The 24074-nt window shown below is 54.9% G+C and overlaps 2 protein-coding genes across 3 annotated transcripts in view; one reads left to right on the forward strand and one right to left on the reverse strand.

Annotated features, from left to right (window-relative positions):
* The first annotated feature begins 1 nt into the window (after position 1).
* On the forward strand, positions 2 to 6790 carry NTHL1 (nth like DNA glycosylase 1). The gene is made up of 6 exons (XM_074841515.1): positions 2 to 104; positions 594 to 841; positions 2915 to 3085; positions 3646 to 3805; positions 5508 to 5613; positions 6301 to 6790. Exons 1-6 carry the CDS (start codon positions 29 to 31, stop codon positions 6422 to 6424), a joined length of 885 nt encoding a protein of 294 aa, XP_074697616.1. The 5' UTR covers positions 2 to 28; the 3' UTR covers positions 6425 to 6790.
* A 565-nt stretch (positions 6791 to 7355) lies between these two features.
* NHERF2 (NHERF family PDZ scaffold protein 2) overlaps positions 7356 to 24074 on the reverse strand; it is a 38413-nt gene continuing 21694 nt past the window's right edge. The window contains exons 3-7 of one of the 2 annotated variants that reach the window (XM_074841513.1): positions 19154 to 19333; positions 15859 to 16012; positions 13644 to 13687; positions 12927 to 12989; positions 7356 to 10163 (exon numbers count right to left, since the gene is read on the reverse strand). In XM_074841513.1, coding sequence (XP_074697614.1) covers positions 10005 to 10163; positions 12927 to 12989; positions 13644 to 13687; positions 15859 to 16012; positions 19154 to 19333 — 600 coding nt within the window. In that variant the 3' untranslated portion in view covers positions 7356 to 10004. The remainder of the gene's footprint in view (positions 10164 to 12926; positions 12990 to 13643; positions 13688 to 15858; positions 16013 to 19153; positions 19334 to 24074) is intronic. The other variant, XM_074841514.1, reaches the window with a different exon arrangement.

Below are 24074 nucleotides of genomic sequence, written 5' to 3' on the forward strand. Positions count from 1 at the left end.
GTGCCCGGGGGTCCCCGGGGCCACCGCCATGTGCGCGACCGTGTCCGCCGGCGGTGGGCGGGCGGCGGCCCGGGGGCTCGGCAGGGCCGGGGGTGCGGCCGGAGGTACGGGGAGGGGGGGACGATCGGTTGTTTCTCCCGGGGCTGGCGGGGCCGTGTGCGGCCCCGGTACGGGGAGAAGGGGGGGTCTGCAAGGAGGGAGAGCGGTGGCCCAGCCCAGCCTAGCCTAGCCCAGCCCAGCCCAGCCCAGCCCAGCCCGGGGACAGGGTCTGGTGTCCTTGTCCCGTCCCCCTCGGAGCCCGGGATGGGCCCTTCAGCAGCCTCCCGTGTGACCGGGCCATGCGTGCCCACAGCGTGACATGTGTCCCCAACTCTTGTCACCTGCTGCCCACGTCCTGCCCAGCCACTCCTCGCCCCGCGGCTGGCTCCAGGCAGGGCCGGGGGGACGCGAGGCGTTGCTGCGGGGTTGGGACTGGGAGGAAGAGGAGTTCAGCCCTCGTCAGGGTCACCGCGGGGGTTGCTGGCACGCGGGGCCAACGCTGGGCTCTGTTTTTTAGGCCAAGGCCTGACAAATCTCTCTTACAACTCTTGCAGTGAGCCGGGCCCAGGGCACGGCCGGTGTCCCGAGGCGCAGCAAGAGGAGGAAGAGCATCGCCATTGCCTACGAATCTGGGCAGGGGGATGGTGCCGAGCAGGGGACGTCTGAGCCCCAGAGACCGCGCTGGGAGCCCAGGGACTGGCGGCAGCAGCTGGAGCGCATCCGGGAGATGAGGAGGAAGAGAGATGCTCCCGTCGATGAGATGGGAGTGGAGAAGTGTTATGACAGCAGCGCACCTCCGCAGGTAACAACACCCTGCAGGGCTCCGTCAGGCAGGCACGTGAAAGTACAGCCCCGCTTCTGCAGCCCTCCCACTTCGCTCAGCCTCAGGGTGCCCCTGGATACATCCCGCTTCGGCTGTCTCCAGAATAGAAAAATAAACACAGGGCGTATCAGGACTTTAGGCTGGGATTGGTCCCACAAGAGGTTACTGCAGGAGTGTGCGTATGAGAGAAAGCGTTCATCCTGCGAGAGGAGAGTCAGCCGCTGCCTGTCCAGTACCAGGCTCGTTGGCTTCAGACAGCCCTTGTGAAATGGCCGTGGGTGTTTTCTGAGCTGTTGTCTGCTCGCATTCAGCCCGTGCTGGCCATTAGAGAACAACTAGCAAACACATCTGTGAAAGGCCCTTGTCCTCGACTTAAACTGCTGCCAGAAGAGTTAGCGGGCTGAACCAAGAGTAGGAGCTGAGGCAAAAATAGTTTTGGACTTGGGAGTGAAAACCCTGAGAGTGTATTGTGGCAGTGCTGTCTTCTGGGGCAGGCTGGCAGGGCATGAAGACATGTCCCTTCTTAAAAAATCTCTGTAGGAATCCAAGGAGAGTATCCAGCAAGATGGCTTTGTAATACAGAGGAAAAACAGTATGGAGCAAAGGCAAGGGTAGCTGAGAAAAGGCAAGGGGAGCTGATAAAAAACTTTCCAGGCTGCTTTTGTGCTTTTCAGAGCAGCGCATGAGCATAGGTTGGCTTCCTCCCCTCTTCTGAGGGGATACTTGTTGAAAGGAAGGGCCGTGCTGGGATGGCACTGTGCTCCCCAAGCCTGGGAACGCAATCAAAGGCCCCAGATGACACCTCCCTCCGAGGGGACCATTTGCATCAGTACAAAAAACAAAGCAGAGTGAGGCCGTGGTGCGGCACTGGGACCCGGGGCTGCAGGGCTGCTGGTGTGGGAAGGTGGAGATAACCCGCAGGCAGGCTCGGTGGAGCAGCGGGAATTGCGGGCTCCACGGCGACCTGCTGGGCTCTGAGGGAGGGGTCTAGAAGACACAGCTGCATGTAAGGCTGTCCTTAGTGCTGGCATCATGCCTTGGGCTTGGATCCCTGGGGAAGACGGGTTAGCTTTGACTCTGGATTCAGACAGCGTCACGTGCTCCGCAGCCATGTGGGCTGGCACCGAGTGCAGCTGTGGGGCCAGGGGGACCGCGGTGCGCGATACGGAAATAACTTCTCTTCCCTAGGGAAGCAGGGTCATTGCTTCCAAGAAAAAGTGGACGTTGTAACCCTCAGCACACACCAGCGCTCCTTGCACAACTTCCATGCGCTCAGAGATTATCCTCCTTCCACCACTGAGAGATTTTTTCCCAGTGCACCTGTGGTTTTGTAAACTTTGTTTGTAAGAGAGATGGAGGAAGGGTTGTATCCCACGTTATCCTGCGTCAGTCCGGGTTACTTGCATCATTTTTGTTGGGGACACAGTTGCATCTGGGGAGAAATCAGTTGAGAAATAGGAGGTGAGTGGTCTGGGCTAAACCCTGCCTGACATCATCAGAGGAACTTCTAGGTTTTGTGCTTCATCTCCCAGTCTCTGTCATCCCAGTTCTTTAGATTCTGTTTTGTGAGGAGCTCACTGGAGGCAGATACCCGGTTCCTACAGAAGCCTGGTGGGAAAGGGATGGGATTTTCAAAAGCTGCCTTAGAGCAGAAGTTGCATGGAAAATCATCAGGCGTTTGTACTTCTACGTCCTGTGGGGTCTCCTGAGAATCCCATCATCAGGAAAAGCTTTGTCTGGCCCTTTGTGGCTCAGCACTGGCATCTTTGGGTGTGTGATCGCAGCAGACAGTAGCTGCTCTCTGCCCTTTATGCAGGCTGACTGCTTAGATTGAAGGTGTTTCTTTTCTCCCTTTATTGTGTGGTGGAATTAAAAGGCTGTGGATTATTCCTGTTGCAGCCTTCCAGTCTCTTGTAGATGGATACAGCTGAACCAGGGTAGGTCCATATTATGCACTGGACTGAAGATGGTGCTGGACGGGAGAACTGAGCCCCAGAGGCAGCTGGATCCTCCCGGAGATCTTGGGGTGTCTCACTGTCTCCTTTTCCCCAGGTTATGCGCTACCAAGTTCTGCTGTCGCTGATGCTCTCCAGCCAGACCAAGGACCAGGTGACATCAGCTGCCATGCTGCGCCTGAGGCAGCACGGCCTCACAGTCGACAGGATTTTGCAGATGGACGACGCGACGCTTGGGCAGATCATTTACCCTGTAGGATTCTGGAGGGTGAGTGCAGGATAGTAGCAGCACCCGATGTGCACGTAGAGGAACCCCCTCCACCCTCCTCCGCTCCTGTGCAGCTGAGACAGCTCAGAGCCCCAGGAGTGGAGCACAGAGCGGGTGCAGGCTTGTCCTTTGCAGGCTTGTCCTTGGGGCCACTCGCTGAGCTGGCAGCAGGTGAGGAAGGCAGGAGGTGGGTGCAAACCAGCCCTGCTCCTGAGAGATACCCCCTCAGCCGGTATTCAGCCTGCGTGCCATGCCCTGTGGTGATCTTTCCCCTGGAGTCAAGCTGAAGGGTGTATTTTACGCCAGTTTTAGCAATTTGTATTCACAGCAAGATTGTTTGCTGCAGTGCCTGGAGTGTGCAGGGGAGGTTAGAGCTAATCAGGGCTCAGCATTTTGCTTTCAAGGAGAAGTCAAAGACCTCCGTCTCCCCTCCGCAAACTCCAGTGTGTGGCCTCACATGTAACGTACGCTCAGGAATGGTTTGTTTTCTGAGCTGTTTGTCTCTTTTTCCTGTATCAGAGGGCAACTTGGATTTTCTGCCTTTCCCTTCGGTTTTCCAGAACAAGGTGAAGTACATAAAGCAGACAACAGCCATCCTGAAACAGAAATATGGGGGTGACATACCGAGAACTGTGGAGGAGCTGGTGCAGCTGCCAGGAGTTGGGCCCAAAATGGCCCACTTGGCCATGAACATTGCCTGGGACAGTGTGTCTGGGATAGGTAGGTTGGCCCATGTTTTCCCCATTCCTCTCCTGAATCCTCCCTGATCCATTCCCTGGGCAGAGGGGAAGCATTGCAGCTGGGGAAACTGCCCGAGAGCATGGCTTCAGTTTAGTCATCTGCAGAGTATCTGGGTGAGTGAAGGATGTGACCCTCAACCACTCACAGCGGATGAGTTGCTGTAGGATTTAAGCATAGATCAGCTACTGTTTTTCCCCAAATTCGATAGCAGAAATCCCCAAGGGCAGTAGAAATCCCCAGGGACAGGCACTCCCTCCCTTCAGATGCTGGTAAGCAGCGTGAGTATTGCCTAGTTGGGTAGGCACCCTAACAGCTGTGCTGGCAGAATGATGCTTGGAAATCTCTTTGGTGTCAAGTGAGAGAGAGGTGGGGACAATTCTGTGGTTTGGGGGTAGTTGTAGGATAGTCTGAAGTTATTTTTTCCCAAGGTTGCTTCTGTTTAAACAAATTTCATTTGGGATTTTTGTTTGGCAAGCCATAAAAGGGCAGAAGCAGGGCTTAGTCAAAATTACCATTTGAAATCGGTAATTCGTGATGGGTCATGGACGGAAATGGCCTCAGGCAATCTGTAGCTACAGAATTTCTGATCCGTTTTAGTTCCTGTGGCTGGGCAGTGGGTGAGCACAGGTACATTTGTTCATTGTGTTGTTGATCAGAGAGTGCAGGAGAGTAGCTGTACCCCGCGGAGCTGTGTGCTTGAGCGGTGATCGGCTGGGAGGGCGTCTGCGGTGGCCGTGGGCCTGCCCAGGCCGTGGGCAGGTTGGCTCCTGCACGATGCTCCTTTGGGAGCTGCCGGCAGATGGGGCTGGATGATCAGCTGCAGGGTCCTGGGGGCCCCTGGGGAGAGATTAATATTCCAAGTGTATTTGCTGCTTGACAGAGGACCCCTGGGAAAGCTCGGAATCGTGCCACCTGGCCAAGGTCAGCACAGGCGGCAGCTGACTCCTGCAGCCCCGCTGGTGACCATCAGCTCTACCAAATGTGGCTCTTGCACTACATTTAACAGCCCTTGGGGTCTGTTCTCTCCCTGCTGTGGGGGAGGGAAGTCTAGAGGGAGCCAAAGTAGCCAACTGTTTTCCAAATAATTGTGTGCTCAGTTTTGATTAAAGAGGCAAGACTTAGTCTTCCTGTTTACAGCAATTTCCTGGGTTTTGCCCAATTAGCCGTAGAGACAGGTTTATCGCTGCTGATCTAACAATAATATACTTTGCATTCAGATCTTTTTAGCTCAAAGCACTCTATAAACATTCGCTTAAGCCTCACAAACCCTCTTGTGTTGGTGGGTATTATGAAATGTGTTTTCCATCTGGGTAAACTAAGGGGCAGAGATTGCAACTTGCATAACATCAGCTGAAACACAGGGAGGAAGAGAACCCGGGACAGGCTGCCCTGTGCCTGCTGGATCAGAGCGCACGAGCCTTTGAAGGAAGGGTCAGATTGTGTGAGCGTGTCACGAGCTGCGTGGTGGGGGGGGGATACCCATCCCATCTTGGTTTTGGCTCTGGGCCTAGGGAGAAAGCAGCACGTCTGTTCTGCGAGCGAGCCTCCCCTCCTGTTCAGCGTGCCTGTCCCTGCCAGCCAGCAGGCTGGACCTGGTGTGCTGTGCCGGGCAGCTTTTGGCCGTGCTCTCTCTGTTCAGGTGTGTCTGCCCCCACCTAAACTCTGGGCTCTCCCTTCCTAGCTGTGGACACCCACGTGCACAGGATCACCAACAGGCTGAAGTGGGTGAAGAAGGAGACCAGATACCCTGAGGAAACTCGGGCAGCGCTGGAGGACTGGCTGCCCAGGTGAGGCCTGAGACCCCAGCCTCCTGCCCTCCCACCAACCCCTCGCGCTACCTGCGGGAGCCACGTCTGCACACAATCCTGCTTCTTGCATCTTCAGTGACCGCCCTTCAGGTCCCTCTTTATGGGGGGACTAGTCTGCAGGTGTTCTCCTCTCCTGGAGAGCTGTAACAGCAGCGTCTCAGCTACTTGGTTGCTTCCTGGCTAGCAGATATATCGAGCACCACTAGTGCAGCCAGGTACCTGGAGGTCTTTCTGCCTGGTTCTTGCCTTGACAAATTTACCATGACCCAAGCCAGGTGCTTTTCTACACAGGACCTTGCTGAGCCTAATGGCGACAGCAGTATCAGACCATGGTTGGATTCTGGCCTTCACTGATGCTTAATCTTCAGTATCCAGTGCCAGCTGCCAGGTCCTCTGTTGCATCTCTGCATCTGGCACGCGCCTTGGCACAAGAGAAGGACCACAGCCACTTCATGTGTCTGCCCTTGGCTCCCCAGCCCAGTTCAGAGCAGCCAGGAAAGGTTAGGAGGGCTGTTCTTAGCAGGAGCCCGGGACCTGCCTCCAGACGCCTTGGGAAGCCGAGAGGAACAGGCAGTAGGTGAAAGGGATCCATTTAAAAGCACGGGCTGTTCTTTAACCCCTCCGAGCAGCTGTCTCAGAAAGCTCATGTTTTTCTTCTCACTGCAGGGATCTCTGGAGGGAGATAAACTGGCTCTTGGTGGGCTTTGGCCAGCAGACCTGCCTGCCTGTGAATCCTCGCTGCAACGAGTGCCTCAATCAAGACATTTGCCCAGCTGCTAAGAGACGTTGAGGGATCACCCGGTCTTGGTAGAGCAACAGAGCTGCTTTGGCTCAGCTGCAGCCCAGAGCCGAGCCTGGTAAAGCTGTGCTTTGCATGGGGCTGGCTGTGTGACTGCAGGGAAACGGGAGGCTGCTGCAGCCAGCTTAGCATCTCTGGGCCCTAGCTGAGCTCTCCAGAGGAAAAAGGGTCTTTCAAAGTGCAGCAGTCCTGCTGCGTCAGTGCCAAAGGCGCCAGCCCCCGTGTGAATGCCGGAGCATGCCCCGGCAGAGCCGCAGGCTGTGCCACGGCGGGAGAAGTGCTTTGTCCTAGGGGACTTGCTGCTGCTTGTAAAGACACATTTAATAAAGGTGGGGGGGGGTGGTTTTTTTCCACCCGTGAGGTTTACTGGCATCTGTGCAACAGAGGGCAGTGGGGAGGAGAGCACGGGTGACCTCACCGGAGCAGGAGGCCATAGCAACCAGCCCTGCCAGCCGAGAGCAGGCAGCAGCAACCTGCCAGGCCGCCCGCCTCGCGCTGGCAGCGAGGGGCTCTGCTGTCAATAACGTACAACTGAAGCCTTCCCAAGCCAGATCAGAGGCGGCCGCCGCCTGGAGAAGTGACCTTTGGGTCCTGGGAGCAGAAGAGCAGGGGGTGATGCAGAGGAGACAAGCCAGCGTCGCGCTCGGTTCTCTGTGTGCCGGCAAGGGTTACAGTAGCCACGGGAGCCAGGCTGGTGTGAGCCTCAGAAGCTGACAGAAGGGACATCACCACCGTCTGTGTTTTGTTCTTCAAAGAAAGGGCAGTGCTGACTTCACTGTAGAGCTTCAAAGGAATCATTTCAGCTACTCTTTAAACAGGCAAGGGAGGAAGCAAAGTTTATAATGTGCTAAAGGCGGCTGTAATTCCGCTCTGAAGTTCCCCACCAAACAGATGAGGAACGAGCAAATAAGTACTCGGTACATGGGAAAACGAAGTTTATTACTGACATTACAGTGTACATTATGTTTTTACAATGCAGCTGACAGCCTTATACTTTATTGATTTTTTTCCAAGTTAAATGTACAGGAACTGAATAATTACTACTGAGCTACAAGATGTCAGAAATACAGTAAGTGCTTTAACCAGGAGCAGTTTCCATGGACTAAGCAGAGATTAAGATTTAAAAATCTTACCAGTACAGATTTGCACACCTGATTTCTTTTGACCTGCATTCAAAACTACATGTTTTTTGTTTTTCTCCCCCCCCCCCCCCCCCCCCGTCAACTACAGTGGTCCAGTTTTGCATGAGAAATAGGGTATTTACAAAGGGGTCTTTGCTCTCTGACATGCATCGGAGAGCGCCACGTTTGGGTCACAGGGAATGCTCTGCCCTGCGCAGGCCGGGGCACTGCCTGGGGTTTGGCTATGCAGGCACGGGAAGCAATGTGCATGCCATGAAAAAGAAGGGCTCCTTCAAAAGATTACTGATCTATAGAAGCAAATATTTGGGGGGGGCAGGGGCAAAAAGAGAGCAGGTAACTGGCTTTGAAGTGGGGTAGGGAAGGTGGGTTAATGGCAGAGTCCTGGAGGGGAGGCGAACCTCTCCGCATCCTGAGCCATCATCCCACTGCCAGTCTCATCACCGACAGCCACACACCTGCACCGGTTCCTCTCCAAAGTCATTATTTTCAACCTGTTCAGCTCATCAACATCCCTAAAAAGAGAACTTTTGGAAGAGAGAACTCCTCTCCTTCACCCCTGAGGCTTTCCATGCTCTCCGGCCAGCCAGCCAACAGCCACGGGCACCAGCTGCTCCCCACGGTGAAGCCAAATGTCCCAGCCCCGCTGCTGCCGTCCCCTACCCTGAGCCCCAGCCCGCTGCCAAGGAGAGCAGTAAATGTTATAAGGCACCTTTTAGCTCAATACTTAAATACACCCAGAGCTGTGACGATAGCCGTAGCGCACTGACTAACCCAGAGGCCCCGGGCTCGTAACACAGCAGTGCTGGAGGGATGCAGGGCAAAAACCACAGTCAGGCATTTTAAAATGGTCATCGATGGCCAAAGGATTGCTGCCATTTGCTTTTAGCTAGGGAAAGTGGTTTTGTACTTGACTGTCCTGCTGGGCCCAGTCTCTTCCTGCTGCTGCCTTGGCATCTGAGCTGAAATACCGGGCGGCCGCCGCGGCTCGGGGAGCTGCTGGTGCATGAGGAGGGGGACAGCCCCACCACGGCTGGGACCCTGCCCTGGGAAAACACCTCTGCAACCTCCAAGAGTGGTGTAGTTCGGCTTAGTCATCTTCCCTCGTTTACAGCCAAAGGCAAGTCATAAAAGAGCTTACATGGGTTTGATTTGTAATGCTTTAAAGATACATTTTTGAGGCTCTAACGCCAAGAGCAGGGTGTTTTCAAGGGAGGCCACAGAAAGCCAAAGCAACTGCCCTCTCCATCATCCCGTTGTAGCCAGCCCCACGGAGACCCCACGGCTTCAGAGGACGCCCTCCTGACAGCGAGACCGAGCCTCGGTCATGCTCATGGGCTGGAGGCCTCAAACACCAGCCCAGGAGTAACAAACCAGGTGGGACCCAGCTCCTGCTCCAGGACCCAGCACAGCCCCAGCTGAACCCCAGCGCCAAGCCCGCAGCTACAGCCGCATCCCCGCGTTTCTCCCCAAAACCAGACCTGGGTTGTGCTCGCTTTTGAGTCTGGCCAAAGAGTTTTTGTAGCATGTCGTGGCTCTCATCTTCTTGCTGGGCCGGCAGCAGCGCAGGGCAGGACTGGCCCCACTCCCTGCCTTCCCCTGCCGCTCAGCGCTGCGTCGATGGCTGCAAATGGTGAGGCCTGTGGCATTTGGGCTGTTGGGTTTGGGGTTTGTTTTTAAATCCTGCCCTCTCCCCTCTGCAGAGCTGTCGGGGATGAAAAAGGGGCCTTTATTGCCAGGGCAGAAGTCACTGGTGGGGCGGGATGTTCCTAAACTAACTGGAAATGTATGGGATTTCATTAAAAAAAAACCCCAAGAACAACAAAACAAACTTTTTCGTTTCAATAGCAAAGCCAACAAGAGCAATTTACAGCCACTGTCCGTTTTCCCATTAATGCTGCAGATGGGGTGCCAGGGAGGGGGTGCCAGGTACACCCCACCCTGCAGGCCCCCACCACGGCAGGGGCACGAGGCCGTAAGACATTTGCACAGGGACACAGAGCATCCCATGGGGCTCAGTCTGGGACACCCGCAAAAACTAAACAAACACCCCAAATTAAAAAAAAAAAAAAAAGTAATAGAAGCCTAAATTATGCAGGTAAGAAACAAGAGTTAAACTCTTCCAGTCCTTTCTCATAGGAACAGGGGACGGCGGGCAGCCAGAGCCAGGCTGAAGAGCAAGCAAAAAAAGGAGCTTTGGTCACATTTGTCTTATGAGAATCGCTGGTGAGTAACGATAATAATAACAATAATAATAATAAAAAATAAAAAAAAAAAAAAAGGACTTTAAAATACGCCTTGTAAAAGCAACCAGTGAAGAGCAGAGCACAAAGCATCTCACATGGACACTGAAGGACAGGGCGTAGGCACCTCAGAAACGTCCGAGCTGGGGCAAGGGCAGGAGACCGGCGGACGGCAGCCACCAGCAAGGCTCAGAAATTGCTGAAAATCTCCCGCTTCTTGTTCCAGTCCATCTGCGGGGCCCTCTTCTTCACCCGCTTGGCCCGCACCTTCTCCTTGGCCTCGGCAGCCGTTGGGCTCAGGGTCAGCCCGCTCTCCTCAAATGGGTCTTTTTTCTCTGCGTCTCCATCCTGCGTGGAGAAGGGAGAAAAGATGTCAGCCCACAGCAGCATCCCCCCCGCCACGAGCACAGCCACAGTGTCCTGCAACGTTTCGGGAGAGGCATTTCCTCCATCGTGCGTGATAAGCAAACGCACGGGGCGGGGGAGGTTTGGAGCAGAAGGTCAAAATCCTCCCCCCACGCCGTGTCTGTGGTTTCACTGTCGGCGGCAGCGTCCGCGTGGCTGCAAAGTTAATTACTACATTGCGTTTTGTGGGGTTTTTTTTCCCCCTGCCTGAAGAATGCGTGGCTGCCACGGCTAGGAGTGGAAAAGAAGAAACGCAGAAGCTGCTGCCAGAGGGAAAACAAGCTGCCCCTCCGCTTGTCTGCTGGGAAAATAAAAAATAAGCCCCTGGTGTAGGCAGGGACAAGGGAGCAAACTGGGTGAGCCTCGGGGCTTGCAGGGAGGGCTTGTGGCAAGGCCCCCTCCTCTTTGTGTGCCCAAGCACCCGTTTGCCCCCAGAGCACCCGTGGCTACCAGAGGTGGGGATGGGGGGGTGTGGGAGGACAGCAGTGCCTGCGTGCCCAGCTGGCCATGCCCAGCACGGCCGCCCTAAGACACCACTCAAGGCAGCATTTGCTTTGGGAACTGGATTGAAAACAGCATCTTTCCATCTGCTTAATAAAAGTACTTTTGTAATAAGAAAATTAACTTTCCTTTCTAAAGTCACAGTGGGAATGTGCCCTCAAGCCAGGGCCCCCAGGTGCCACTAACCCTGACCCTCCTGTTCCTGCAGTAGGTGAAGGATGGCCACCACATCCTCAGGGTACAATTAACATCCTGGCCAAAATGTTTTTATTCCTTTGCATCCCTGCTGGGGACAGACCCAGCACCAGGTCTCTGAGCCCCTCACACCCCACAGGTCTGGGAAGCATCAATCCCTGCGGGGACTTGGCTCATCCTGGTTTCAGCAGGCAGCACGCTCCGTAGCGGGCACAATCTAAAGCTTCATGGATCACATCTGTACGGGAGGTGCTGAGGAGCCCGGCTCAGGGAGAAGCGGCTGCACCCCGGAGCTGCACGGCTGCGCTCTGCGAGCACCGCGCTCCTGTCCGCAGCAGGCAAACATCCAGAAGCAAGACTTTCAGTTCTAAGGAAACATTTTAAAACCTGTCTGCTCACGTTGCTGCCCTACCACACATGCGAAACTCCAAAATAATAATTTCACAAACCCCGCAGGTCTTCCACCAGCACTGCAAGATAATGGCTCCAGCTTTGCTCTGGCTTAACAAAAGCAAACTGAACTGGGTGGTGGCTTGATTGAGCGTGCCAGGCCACGAGCTGGGGGGCACAAACACCCCCCCACACACCCCCAGGGACTCTGGTTTCTAGCGCAGAGGTGGGACAGTGATCTCTGGAACAGCCCAGAGGTGACTCCATGGGAGGAGCTGCGGCGCTCGGGCACTGGGACTCAGCCTGGTTTTCCAAAGGCAGCAGCCATTGGATCAGGACATGTATTATTTAATGCTCAGAGAGAAGTGGAGATGCCAGACTGCAGGCGTTTGGCCACAGCTCTCGGCCACAGCTGGTGTTCGAGATGTTTTAGAGGCTCTGGGTGCTCAGAGGAGGCTGCGTGAGCACTTGCTGTTGTCAGACTCCCATTCCCAGCCGGCTCAGGGCAGGGGACAGCACCAGCACCGAGCACCACTGGACACCCACAGAGCACCTGCATGGAGACATTCCTCTACTTTTAGCAGAGCCTCATGCTAAAGATGAATTTTTGAGCACTTCAGGAATCCCTTACTTATTATTTAAAAAAAAAAAAACCTGCTAAATTAGTAACACTGGGAGAGTATCAATCCATGCCTTGTGTTTTACCTTGCACAGCAAGGTCTGCCTCTTCTCTGGCCCTTTGCTGTGGCATTCAGCCAGGCTCCACCAAAAACAGCCCAGCAGGTCACCAAATCCACGCTCCTCCCAGCTCAAGCAGCTCCTTTAAACACTGTGATAAATTTGCTCTGCTCCAAGCTAAAAGCAATGTGGCTTTTTGTAAGTTTTAGCCTGCCTTGTTCCTGTTAGCAGCACTTCACAGCTCTGCTCCTCCTGCCCTGCCAGCTTCCCAGCCTCGCCTCCTGCCCTGTACCTCAGCAGTGTAATTACACTTAAGATCCAAAGCTCTTGGAGACATCCTTTCATCTTACACCTCCTTTCAAATATTTGAGCATAAGTCACTGCCTAACGAAGCGCCAATTAACTTGCTGCCGTTACCCCTTGACGTTCTCCTCGGTTTGGGGCACTGTCACCTCCTCCCCGAGGCCACGACACCCAAAGGGACAAACACACGAGTCCTCCCAGAGCCAGGACAGAGCAGGCATCGCACCCTCACAAAACTCATCCGTTAATAGTGGACATCTGCTGCTGCTGGCAGAGGCCACGCGATCCCTGCGAGCTTTTCTGTCCCCCAAAGAGGGGAAAGAACATCTCTGGGCCAGCGGCTCATGCTGCTACAGCACATGTCACCCCGAGGGTCCTGAGCCCTCAACCAGCTGCCTGAGGAGTTATCGATCCATCCCAGCAACGTGGCCACCTCCAGGCTGGAACCAGCAGCTGCTGGTGGCTCACAGCTCCATTTCAGGCACATCTACAGTGCAAGGGATGAAAGAAAACTCTGGATTTTGCTTGCTGGGTGGATATAAGTGCACCCAAGTCTGCGAGACAAAACTGAAAATGCATTGAAAGGCATTTACACAGCACCATAAGGCAGGTGGGAGGGGGAATGTTTGGGGTTTTTACCTCTGATTCCTTCCCAGGACTCTGAAGGTCACTGTGAGATGAAGATGTGGATCCTCCATTCAGCTAGTGGGAATGAGAATGTTAGTCCAGTTTGCACAAAGACAGAATCAAAAAAAAAAAAAAAAAAAAAATAAAAGGCTAGGCAGAAAAATGCTGCAGCCTGGTGGGGACAGACATCCCAGCCACCCTGTCAGGCAGAGAGCAACACCCGGCTTGTCTAGGGACAGGAACAGAGCCCCAAGGGGAGGGACCTGCCCAAGGGACCCTGCACACATGTGTGCACATGTGGACACACGGGAGCTCCCTGGGATTTGCTGCTGCTCTCCTGCATCCCCCACACCGGGCAGAGCGCGGTTCCCATCCTGCCAGCCCTGGGCAGACGCTCACCTCCTCCCTCTGTCACCAGGGACAATGATTAAATGGGGCCAAAACCAGCCTTGTTGCTGTTACAGCTTTAACGTAGCAATTAAAATCAGCCTGCAGCAGTTAAGCTGAGCTCAACAAGCCTGGGGGACATTGTGAGCATCCCCCTCTGCTCTGCAGGCTGGCAACTCATCCCCACAGGCTCACGTGTCATAGGTGGGAGCCAAGGAAAACCAGCAAACCAGGAGCCTGGCCTCTCCCGCCTGATCCCTCTTGATCACTCCAACACATTCCCCTAAACTGCTGCTCAGCCACCCCGGCCAGCGGGGCATCCCGGAGCAGGCAAGTGCTCACCTGGGTCTGTGCGGATCCGTTTGTCAAGGGCTGAGGTACCACACCTAGAGACCACACAGAGAAAACACACGGTAAATGCACTCAGCTGGGATTGCTGGCCTCGGGTCCTGGGCAAGCACCCCCCAGCATCGCCCACCCAGCCACCCCGAGCCCGCCTTCCCCTGTGCCCACCCCACCAGCTCTCCCAGCTCATGAGTCTTGTCTCTTGACTTTGTCCTGCGCTGCTTCTGCACCCACACAAATGCTTCTCCATCCTCCTCGTGCCCTTCTGGAACCAAATTCTTTCCAATTCCCCTGACTTCACTTGATTTCACCATGTTTTCATCAGAAGAAAACACCTTCCAGGCAGGAGACCAAGTAACTTCCTTCCACGAGCACTAAACTCAGCACACTCCCATTTTTTTGGCTGTTAAGTAATTTTCTTCAGAAGCTATTAAATCAGGAATCTTAAAAACCAGCCCTGTTTTCATCAGAAGAAAACACCTTCCAGGAAGGTGTTCTCAGCAGAAAAAAACACCTTCCAGGCAGGGGACCAAGTAACTTCCTTCCACGAGCACTAAATTCAGCGCGCTCCCATTTTTTTTCAGTAATTTTCTTCAGAGGCTGTTAAATCAGGAATCTTAAAAACCAACCCAACGTTCTTTGCCAAAACCAGCATCTCGTTGGTGTCAGTGTGCAGCAAACAACCCGCTCCCCAGGTACCCTGGCCTTGAGTATTTTATCATACTGAATGTTGGACTCGTGTTTACAGTACGATACGCTCTGAGCAATGGTCATGAGAAGAAAGTCAGCTCATAGCAGAAAAGATGCTAAAGTCTCTGCTATCAGAAGACACCAAGAGATAATATTATTTAAATGAGAAGCAAGCTTCAAATCACGAGCAATATTAAAGTGAAACTGGACTTTAAAAAAAGTAATTTCAAAATTTGGCATGTCTGGAAATATTTTCATGTTTCCTTAATCCTGAAAGGTGCATAAAATACACGTATTGGCTAAAACGTTGAGGGGCTTAGGATCAGCTGTAAGACTCTGAAATTGTCAGCTTGAGGTCAACACGGTTTGATTAAAGAGTGCAATTATTATTTCCTCTTATCCGGCAAACAACAGAATTTACCGGAGCACTTTGTCATCAAGCCAGGCAGGCCCAACTCTTGATCTTTGCCGAATGCGTCAAGCCAGCAGCGAGGGCTGCAGAGCCAAGGCGGGGGCTCGAGCACCCCCCCCGCACCCCCCCCACACCCCCAGTGTGTCCGTGGCCCTGGCTGTGTCCCCACCCTGGGGAACAAGGGCTCCTTTATGGCTCGTGCCAGCAGACAGCTCTCGCCCCAGCTCCTCCTCGAACCGATGTGCAGCATCTGACACCACTTTTGCCCCGTGCGCTTCTCAGCGCTGTTTGACCCATTTCTTGGGACAAATCTCCCCATTGAGCATCCGAGCGAGCCGGGGTGCGGATCAGATAAGAACAACTGTACTGGGAAACAGAGCTCCCCATTCAGCTGGGGGGGTGGGCAGGATGGGCTGGGGAGGGCCCTGCTCCCTCCCCACCCGGGAGCCGCAGCACAACAGGTTGGGGAGTGGACAGGCAGCTTTCTCTGCCAGGTTTCAACAGCAAGGAAAATATTTTCTGCAACAGCCACCCCTGTGATCGCTGTGGCGTGAAACCCTTCCTCCTGCACGCACACAGCGTTTGCTCCGGTATTTCTCGATGCTCCTAATTGCAATGGGGGATTTATTACATTCTCCCTCCCCAGACCCCAACTCAGCACCCTGGCAGAGTGCTCTGCTCCCCCAAACCCTGAGGGTCCACCCGCTCTAACGCCAGACATCCCGTCTCTCAGGGTGTGGGTGCTGCCCCCGAAAATGGAGGGGTCCAAGCAACAGCCCTCAGGGAGGTTTCCCAGCCCCAACCAGCTGGACCAGTCTCACCTGAGCATCCCTCCGCGAGCTCATTGCTCACTGAGCTCCCCCCCAAATCCCACTACGCTTTGCCAAATTATGGCTGCAAGTTCCTAAGTTAATTATTCACCGTGTAAAAATAACAAATTGGGTTTTGGCTAGATTAGGAAGTATTCTCTCTATTTATAAATAGCTGGGTGGTGCTCAGGAAACAACCGTGGGATGAGACAGAAGGGAAACATGACTCTCCCTCACTTCTGAAGTCCCATGGTGAGTCACGGGAACAGTGGAGGGTCACCCAGGGAAAGCGAGGTCTCACCTTTGGTGTGCTCCTCCGTGGGGGTCACCCCCAGCTTCTTGAAGTAATCATCCGTTTCGGGGTCCACCACCAGGAGCCTGGCTTCGTTCTCCCTGGACTTAATGTGGGACACCACCTCCGAGTGCCGCAGGCCTTCCACATTTATCCCGTTCACCTGCAAAGTGACGGCATCAGAACCCAAGTCTGTGCCCCCCGCAGCAGAGAAGCTGGTCCCAGCTCACAGACCCCCAGAGCAGACTCCTCATCCCCTAAGGGATGAGATTTTCCTTTCTTAATTTCCATTGGGATGATAGGAAGGCTACAGGCTTTTTCCTCCCCGTTCCCAAGGCAGCCATGGTCTCCTACCACCGCCCACCCCCCACCCGGTGGGATGCCAGAGCATCCTTCATGCTACCACACACCTCCACCCCTGCCCGCATCCCAAACGCATCCATCGGGAACCACAGACCCCAGACTCTGCCATCACCTCGCCCGCCCGCATCCTGCCAAAACACTCCTGCTCCCCTCTTCAGCGATTTCAAACCCAGCCTTGACCCTGGATGTGCCCCAGGGATCTCAGGCTGCCTACGGGCTGCAACCATGTGCAGGGACAGTGGGCTGGGTGCCACCGGTGTGTCCTGCTCCTCCACCCTGCCCAGGCGGCTGTGGCATCACCACACCGTCGTTCATCCCTCCGTGATGGAAAACGGTGGATTTCCCGTGCCTGCTGCACGGATTCATTTCTCCCTTCCCTGCGTGCGAGCCGGGACCTGCTGGGGAACGTGATCCTCTGCTCCCGATTGTTCCCCACAGCGAGGGGACAATTGTGATTTCGAGGCATTGTTCGCAGTGGGGAATGAATCACCCTTTGTCCCGCAGGGGAAGGTCTCTGCACCGCCCGGCCCCTCGCTGCTGGACCCGCTTTTGTGCGATAATCTCTTTCCAAAGCTCCAGCCCATCTCCAGCAAAGCTCGACACACCCTTTGCTGCCCATCCGGCCTTTGGCATCGGAAGGCGCCTGCCCGCGGGACGGCAGAGCGATGGGTTAGTTCGGCTCGGACAGAAAAGGGCAGAGAGAGCTGGTGGTGCAGAGATCACTGGGAATGGAGTAACCTCCTCTTAAAAATAGCTACTCCATTACTCCAGCTTTCTAAAACAAACCAAAGGCTTCAGAAATCTGTCTAGCACAGACAGGCCTTCGTTAGGAGAAGTGGACAGCAGGTTCTGTTTGTTTTTCTAAGCCGCACATAACGTTATAACTGCATGCCTTGCATGCACACGCCTGCTCTCCTGCAGGGCCACAGCTCTCCAGGATCACCAGCATCAACACAGTTTTATTCCTCCTCTGCCTGCAGACAGACATCTGCCTTCTCCCCTGCCAGACCCCAAGAAGCAGAGCACAGCGATGCCAGAGCCAGGGACCGAGCCTGGGAGTGGGGTAACCCCATTCCTGGCAGCCCCCCAGGTCACTGAGCTACACTAGTGTGGCATTGCCCCTGCCCGTCCCTGGGAACTGGGACAGCAGATGAGGCTGGTCCTGGCCCAGCCGTGGATCCTTTCGCTGCAGAGTCACGGCTATTTCACAGCAGGGATGAGCAGCCATTGCCTGCGGGTCGTGCCAAGGCTGTCGGGGGGCTGGAGCATCGACATGACCCAGAGGTGACAGCTGGTTGTCTGCGCCACAAAGGGACAAGGCAAGTGAACACTGCGGAGCCTGAGCTGGGCCAGCTCCAAACTTTGGGTTCCCCTTTGTGTTTTGGATGCCTCAACACAAACCTGGGGCAGAAGCAGGTCCTGAGAGCCAGGACAAGGGGAACCCCTTCCCCAGGTTTTGCATCTCACTGGCTACCTCAGCTGCTGGCTTGTAACCCCTCTCTGTCCCCAACATCCCCCTCCTGTCACTCCAGGTCACCCCAATTCACACCCAGTGCTCAGCCCTGGTTGAGCTTGGCCAGGCAGCACAGGACTGCTCTCCCCCCACCCCAGCACCCCCAACCTGCCCAGGGCAGCAGGGCTGGGGAGCATCAAATATTTATCAAAGCCCCAAAGAGCGGGTACGGAGGGGATCAGGTTTCCGAGCTCGCCAGCTCACCCCTCGCCGCTTTGTGTGTGCCAGGCGCTCGGCCAAACACCGATAAATAAATAACGCAACTCCTCGCTGTGACACCGCGCTGCCAGGAGCTGCTGCCGCCGGTGCCCCGCTCCCAGCCCCGGCCCCACGCTGCTCCTGGCATTAAACTTTCAGGTGCTGGGAAGAGGCAGCAGCTCCCACCGGCTGGGGAACAATTATTGACGGGGCTAGAAAGCAGGCGAGTGCTGTGACCTTAGTACTTCCCCAACCTGCTCAGCTCTGTGGGATGTGAGTGTTTTCTTCCAGGAGTAAAAACCCCTTTTCCCCCCAGAGCCGGTGGCGAGGGCCACGGCTTGGTCCCCACGGGAGGGTTTTGGGCCTCACCCTCCTGGGGAAGGGCCACACATCACCCCGAGCAGGGGACATCCACGAGCTCCTGCAGCGAAAGGGGTGATGGCTGCTGGGCCTGGGGCACCGGCTGCCGGATCCAGCCCTGCCCATCCCTCTGTCCATGTGCTGCCCAAGCCCTGGCCGGAGCACAGGCAGCTCTGGATGGAGGAACCTTGTTCTTCAGGAACGTTTCTTCAGGAAAAACACAAGACACAAATAAGCCAAAGGGAGGGCAATTCCCAGTCACATCAAGACATGTGTTGTCCAGCACTCAGTGACCAGGAAGCTGCTTCCAAGAGCAGTTTCTCCCCATCTTTCACAATTTTGGGTCTTCAAATCTCTGCGGAGCTTTTTCCCCTCTTTTTCCAAACACCTGCCTGGCAGGGCATCAACTCAGCTGGGCAGCACTGACCTGTCCCCATGCCTGTGGCTAGCTGCCAGATCAGAGGGTGGTTGGGTGGGAGGTCACCCCCTCCCCAGCGCTGGGACGGGTCCCACGTGTCCCCAGCACCCCTTTGGCTGCAGCTCCAGCACTGGGTGGCATCAGGCAACGCCACCAACTACAGGGCTCGCTGTACGGCAGGGGAGGGATATGGGCACCCATGGAGCACCCCATCTGCCCGCAGGATCCCGCTGCCACCCCCGAGCCACCCGGGCAGGCGCAGGGGCAGCAATTTGCCTGCTCCAACCCTCCTCTGTGCCAGCCAGAGCTTCTGCTGTCCCTCTCCCCACCTGCAAGGGGGGGCCAGGACCCAGCTGTTCCTGCCAGACTGGGAAGAATTGAACATCCCCGTGCAGCATATGCCGAGGAAACCCCAAAAGGCTTCCCAAGAAGCCGAACCCCTGCGCTTTTACCTCCACCAGCCGGTCCTGGGGCCGCAGCCCTGCTCTGGAGGCCGGCGAGTCGGGGTCGACCGAGCGGATGAACTGCCCTGGCCGGGACTTCTCGCTGTGCAGGTTGAAGCCGTAGCCACTGGGGCCTTTCTTCAGGTGGCAGAGACGTGGGCACAGCTCCTTCTGTCCGTTTAAATCCTGCTTAACAGAGGAGAGGTTGAGGGCAGACAAAACATTTAATTTATAGGTTTGGTTTTGCTCTAAAGCAGATGCAATCATAAATAAAGCTACCAAGGAAGCACCATATCTGCACTCTGTCCTCCCATTCCCCTGAATGGGGACAGGTTAACAAATGAATTTCCTCTCATTGAGTCTATTTTAGAAAATCAATTGTCCAAAACCATTCCAGAAAAAAAATTAAAACAACAACAAAAAATGCATTTCCTTCACCAGAAGCAGCACAGATATAATCCACCCATACACCAAGACCCCCCTGGCAGTGGCCAAGCCCATGGCTACAGCCCTGGGCAGGGAGGAACCAAACCCGAGAGCCCAGGCGAAGCACACAGGCTCACCAAGACACTGGATTAACCTTAGTTATTTATTTAAGGCAGTGCCATGCCCTTAGTCCCGGTGACATGGGCATCGCCAGCGGGTATGATCACCTCCCAGCAGAGGGGCTCTGGGGGCCGGGGTGATGAACCCCCCGCCTGGCAGCTCCCTGCAGCACGGAAAGGCTGAGCTTGCTGTAGGATAAATGTAGGATGGTGCTGTAGGAGGCACAGGAGCACGTGAGGAGTTTAGCACTTCCCCCTATCCCATGGAAAAATGCTTTATGGCTCCTCAGGGCAGCTGGGGGAGCAACAAATCCCAGCTTTTCTCCAGATCTGCAGGATGCATTACACTCCCGCGGACGCCGCTCTCCCCACCAGCCTCCCCACGGCCCCTTCCCAGCCCACGGCTCCTGGCACAGCACCATGTCCCTAGCAAGAGCTGTCTCAGAGATATGGGTTTTCATTTTCATCTGTGATTTAAGGAAAACATCCCCTGTGGCTGAGTTTTAATCTTTCATTAAAAGAAACGCCGCTCCCCTCCTGCTAACAGATTTTTTTCAGATCACAGTTACGGTGAAATCTCATACAGCCTTTCCTTTCAAATTAAAAACCCACGCAGCAATTTCCTCCACGTTCCTCTCTTGGTTGAGAGGCGCCATGAAACACCAAACCTGCACCCCCTCCCCTCTCGCCACGTGCCCAGGGATGTCCTCCCTCCTCCAACAGCTCCTTGCACTCGCAGCCCCTTGGGGTTATTTCTGCAAAACACCCTCAGTGTTGCTTAAAAGCCAATTCCTCCCCAGGAAGGGCTGCAGGGGCTGACGGCACCTGTGGCTGATGCCTGGCCACCATGCACATGGGGGGGACCCCAGGGACAATGCCAAGGGGCTCCAGCTCCACGCGGACTCTGCACCACAGGAGCCAAACAAGCCAAAGGACGTTTCCCACTGCCACCGTGGAGCTGGGCTATCCGCAGGGCCCTCGCGTGCCCCAGTGACGATGGGGAATAACTCTCTGCAATGATACAAGGTGATTCTTGGCCACTGTGAGTCACAGTGGGGCAAATACGGAGGGCAGTGAAGAGCTGAATCGATTCACCAGCGCTCAGTGATCTCCCGGCTCCCCGTGGGGACAGCGGTGACCCACTGATGGCACCGCTGACTCAGTGCCTGATTCCCACAGGAGGAGCACAGCGTGCCAGCCACCCCATTGCCAGGCGGACGGGCACTGCCTGTGAGCTGCTGGCTTCTGCTGCCGGGGCCACCATGGCCAAGTCACTTCGGGGACTGATCCTGTCTCCTCCATCCCCTCAAAGAAGGGATTTTCCAGAGGAGCACCAGGCAGGAACACTCAGAGCGGCTGCCCCCAGGGACCCACTGGGCTGGGGAGTGGCTCTGCCAAGTGCAGGGCATCAACCGTCACCCACACCGAGCACAGGCACCGTCGGTCACAGAAACACCCAGGCGGGGTGACACTGCTGCTGCTGGCAGGGGACAGAGGCCACAGATGACGAGAGATAAACCCAAATAACCCCAGTAAGAAATAGCTGCTTCATGCCGCAGAGAACACGTGTCCCCGTGCCGTGAGCTGTGGCCGCCCGGTGAGCAGGCGCCTCAGAGACCCCCCAGCACCCACCGCCTGCTGCAGGTTTAATGCAATGGGGTGAGACCCGGGGATGGGGCGAGGGGAGGCAGAAAGCCACCGCGACTGCCTCAATGTGGGGGGAAACTCCTCCTCGCCCCGTCGGCGCTCGCTCTGACCCCACATGCACCCGCCGGCTCAATGGGATGTAAATAAACATCCCAGAACAGCTCTCCTCGAGGTGCTTATGAAATACTCGAGCTGGTGGGGTGGGTTGGAGGGGTTCGGGGGATGACTCTGGGATGACTGCAGTCTCCATCCCCGTGCAGCCCTTTGTTGGGAATACAAACACAAAAAATCTGCTATTTCCCCCCATTATTTAAGGCTACACCTTCCCAGGGGGGCTGAACACACCAAACCACCTCCTCCATTCCCTCTGCGACTTGCTTCCCCACATTGAGCTCTCCCAAACCCAGCCCCTGCGGGGCTGACAGCCTGAAGCCCCCCAGCCCCGCTGAACCCCAAAGCAGGGAGGCGACAGCAAAGCCTTCCCCAGGGCCAAGCGCTGGCACTCGGCAACCCCTGGCCAAAGCAAGAGCTGGAGAAGCACCCGCTTGCACCCATCTGCTCCTGCTTGCGTGGGTGCATGCCAACTGTGCTCCCCGACAGCGAGCCATGAGATCAGTCCCAGAGTCCTGGGGCAAAAAGCAGGAGAATCCTGGTCGTGGCTGCAATGCCCAGGGGGGACAGAGGTGGATCGGGACTCAGAACCAGCTTGACCAGCTCAATCCCAGCACCAGGAAAAAAAAAAAAAAAAAAAAAAAAAAAAGAGGGATGCGAGTGACCAGCCCTCACTGGATGCCAGGTCAGAGCTGCCCACAATGCCACCGCTCTGGTGCAGGAGGGACACGTTGGCCACCCAGACTCCTCAGGCCCAGAGTGCCCTATTCTTCAAAAAGCACTTAAAAATGAGAGCTGCCGTTGGCAGCCCCTGTCACAGGCATCAGGGCTCACTTGGACCAGCTGCAAGCTGTACCTGAACTCTTGCAGAGATTAACTTGGCAATGAAGCTTTTTATAAAAAAAGCACGGAGGGAGCTGAGTGGCGGGGATGCTACCAGAGCAAGTTTTGGAGGAAAAGAGACCCACACAGGCACCATGATGCTCTTGGCATCGACACCTCAACGCACAGATCGGTTCTTAAAAGGGGAAAAAAAAAAAAAAAAAAAAAAAAAAAAATCATCGCTGCAACATCCACTGATCGATAAAACCCAGCTCTACCAAAACAGGGCAGGGGTCCCACAGCACCTCAGCTACAGGTCAGGACCAGCCCCTCCTCTGCCACGACCCCGCGCTCGCGTCCTCTCCCTCCGCAGATTTAGCACGCCTGTATTTTTCCCATGGCCCCGGAGCAGTTAGTTCACCCTATCTGCAAACATTTCCAGCTTGGAGTTCTTCAAAAACTGAAAAAAACAGGAAATGATTCAACCAGCCAAAGAGGGTCGGATCTGCACGACCTTAAAGGATGCACGGGGCTCTGTGTAGCTAGGAAAAGGGGGCACGAGGGGAACGCGTCTGGGATCACCTACTTGGGTTTAGAAATGACTTTTTTTAACCGTTTTCCTCTTACTCTGTTTTTATAGGGTCAGCAGTGCAAAAGTGCTGAGAAAATCATGCAAAAATGCCACGCTATAGCTGCTGTCCCAGCATGGGGATCCCCAGGGCTTGGCAGGCGGCTGTGGGGGAATGTGCTGGCAGGGGCGGTCCCTCCGCTTTCAGGGGATCCCCTGAGATCACCAGTGAAATCAAATTACTCAATAAATAAACCACACAGGGGAAAGCTTCGTCTGCAGGATCCCTTTGGCTGCGAGGGTGGTAACCAGTGCCGTGTCCTACGTGGGCTTGCTCTACTTTCCCCACAAAATCTTGAAGTCAAGGTCCTTAACTGAAATGAATTCAAGATCTTTGTTTTAAATAAAGAAATAAATCAAAAAAAAAATCCCCATTCAGCATCTGTTCTGAGCAGAAATCCTCAGGCAAAACTGCTTAACCTCCCGCAGAGATGATCCAGGGTTTTCGCTGGGCTCTTAAAGCTCCCGACTAACGCAATCCTCGGCCACTGGAAAAAACAGGTCTTAGCCCACAAGCCCACAAAGCCCCTCTCTGGGATGAAGCAAACACAGACGCTCCCCTCGCTTCACCCAGACCCGAGCACATGCTCAAACACTTTGCACTTATGTGCTCTGTTGACACGGAGCTGCTGCATCTCTTGCCAGCTCTATTTATTTTCTTTTTGACTGGTGCCAACACTTCCCTGGTTGTGTTCTGGGAAGAAATTTCCTAAGCTCCCGGGGGGGCGAATTTTGCCTTTGTGAAACCCAAGGCCTGCGACGAAGCGTTCCCTGTAACAGTGGCATGTTATCTGGGCTTCCAGAAACCCACCACCACTCATCCCTGCAGAAATGCTTCAGTATCAGTCCGGAGGAGGCTTTGCCACCCTTTCACACGCCAAGAACATAAAAGACAGTTTGGGTAAGTTAGATTCACAGGTACACTAGAAAGCAACAAAAAATTAACTGTATTTTTGGCGTGTTTGCGTGAAAAAAAAATGGCACGCAGAAAAAGTTGCAAAATGAAGCAAATTCTTTTTCTAGAAATCCAGATACTATCAGTGGCCACTAATTTCATAAATTGGATTAAACAGCAATAGCATGGCATACTCCACCTACAAGTATCACTGCCTATAGCCACCGCCAGGTACGTGTGTGCGTGCGTAGATAAACGCTGCTTGGATGATAAACTGCATCG

Source organism: Strix aluco, chromosome 15, assembly GCF_031877795.1.
Source record: "Strix aluco isolate bStrAlu1 chromosome 15, bStrAlu1.hap1, whole genome shotgun sequence".
Taxonomy (NCBI): domain Eukaryota; kingdom Metazoa; phylum Chordata; class Aves; order Strigiformes; family Strigidae; genus Strix; species Strix aluco.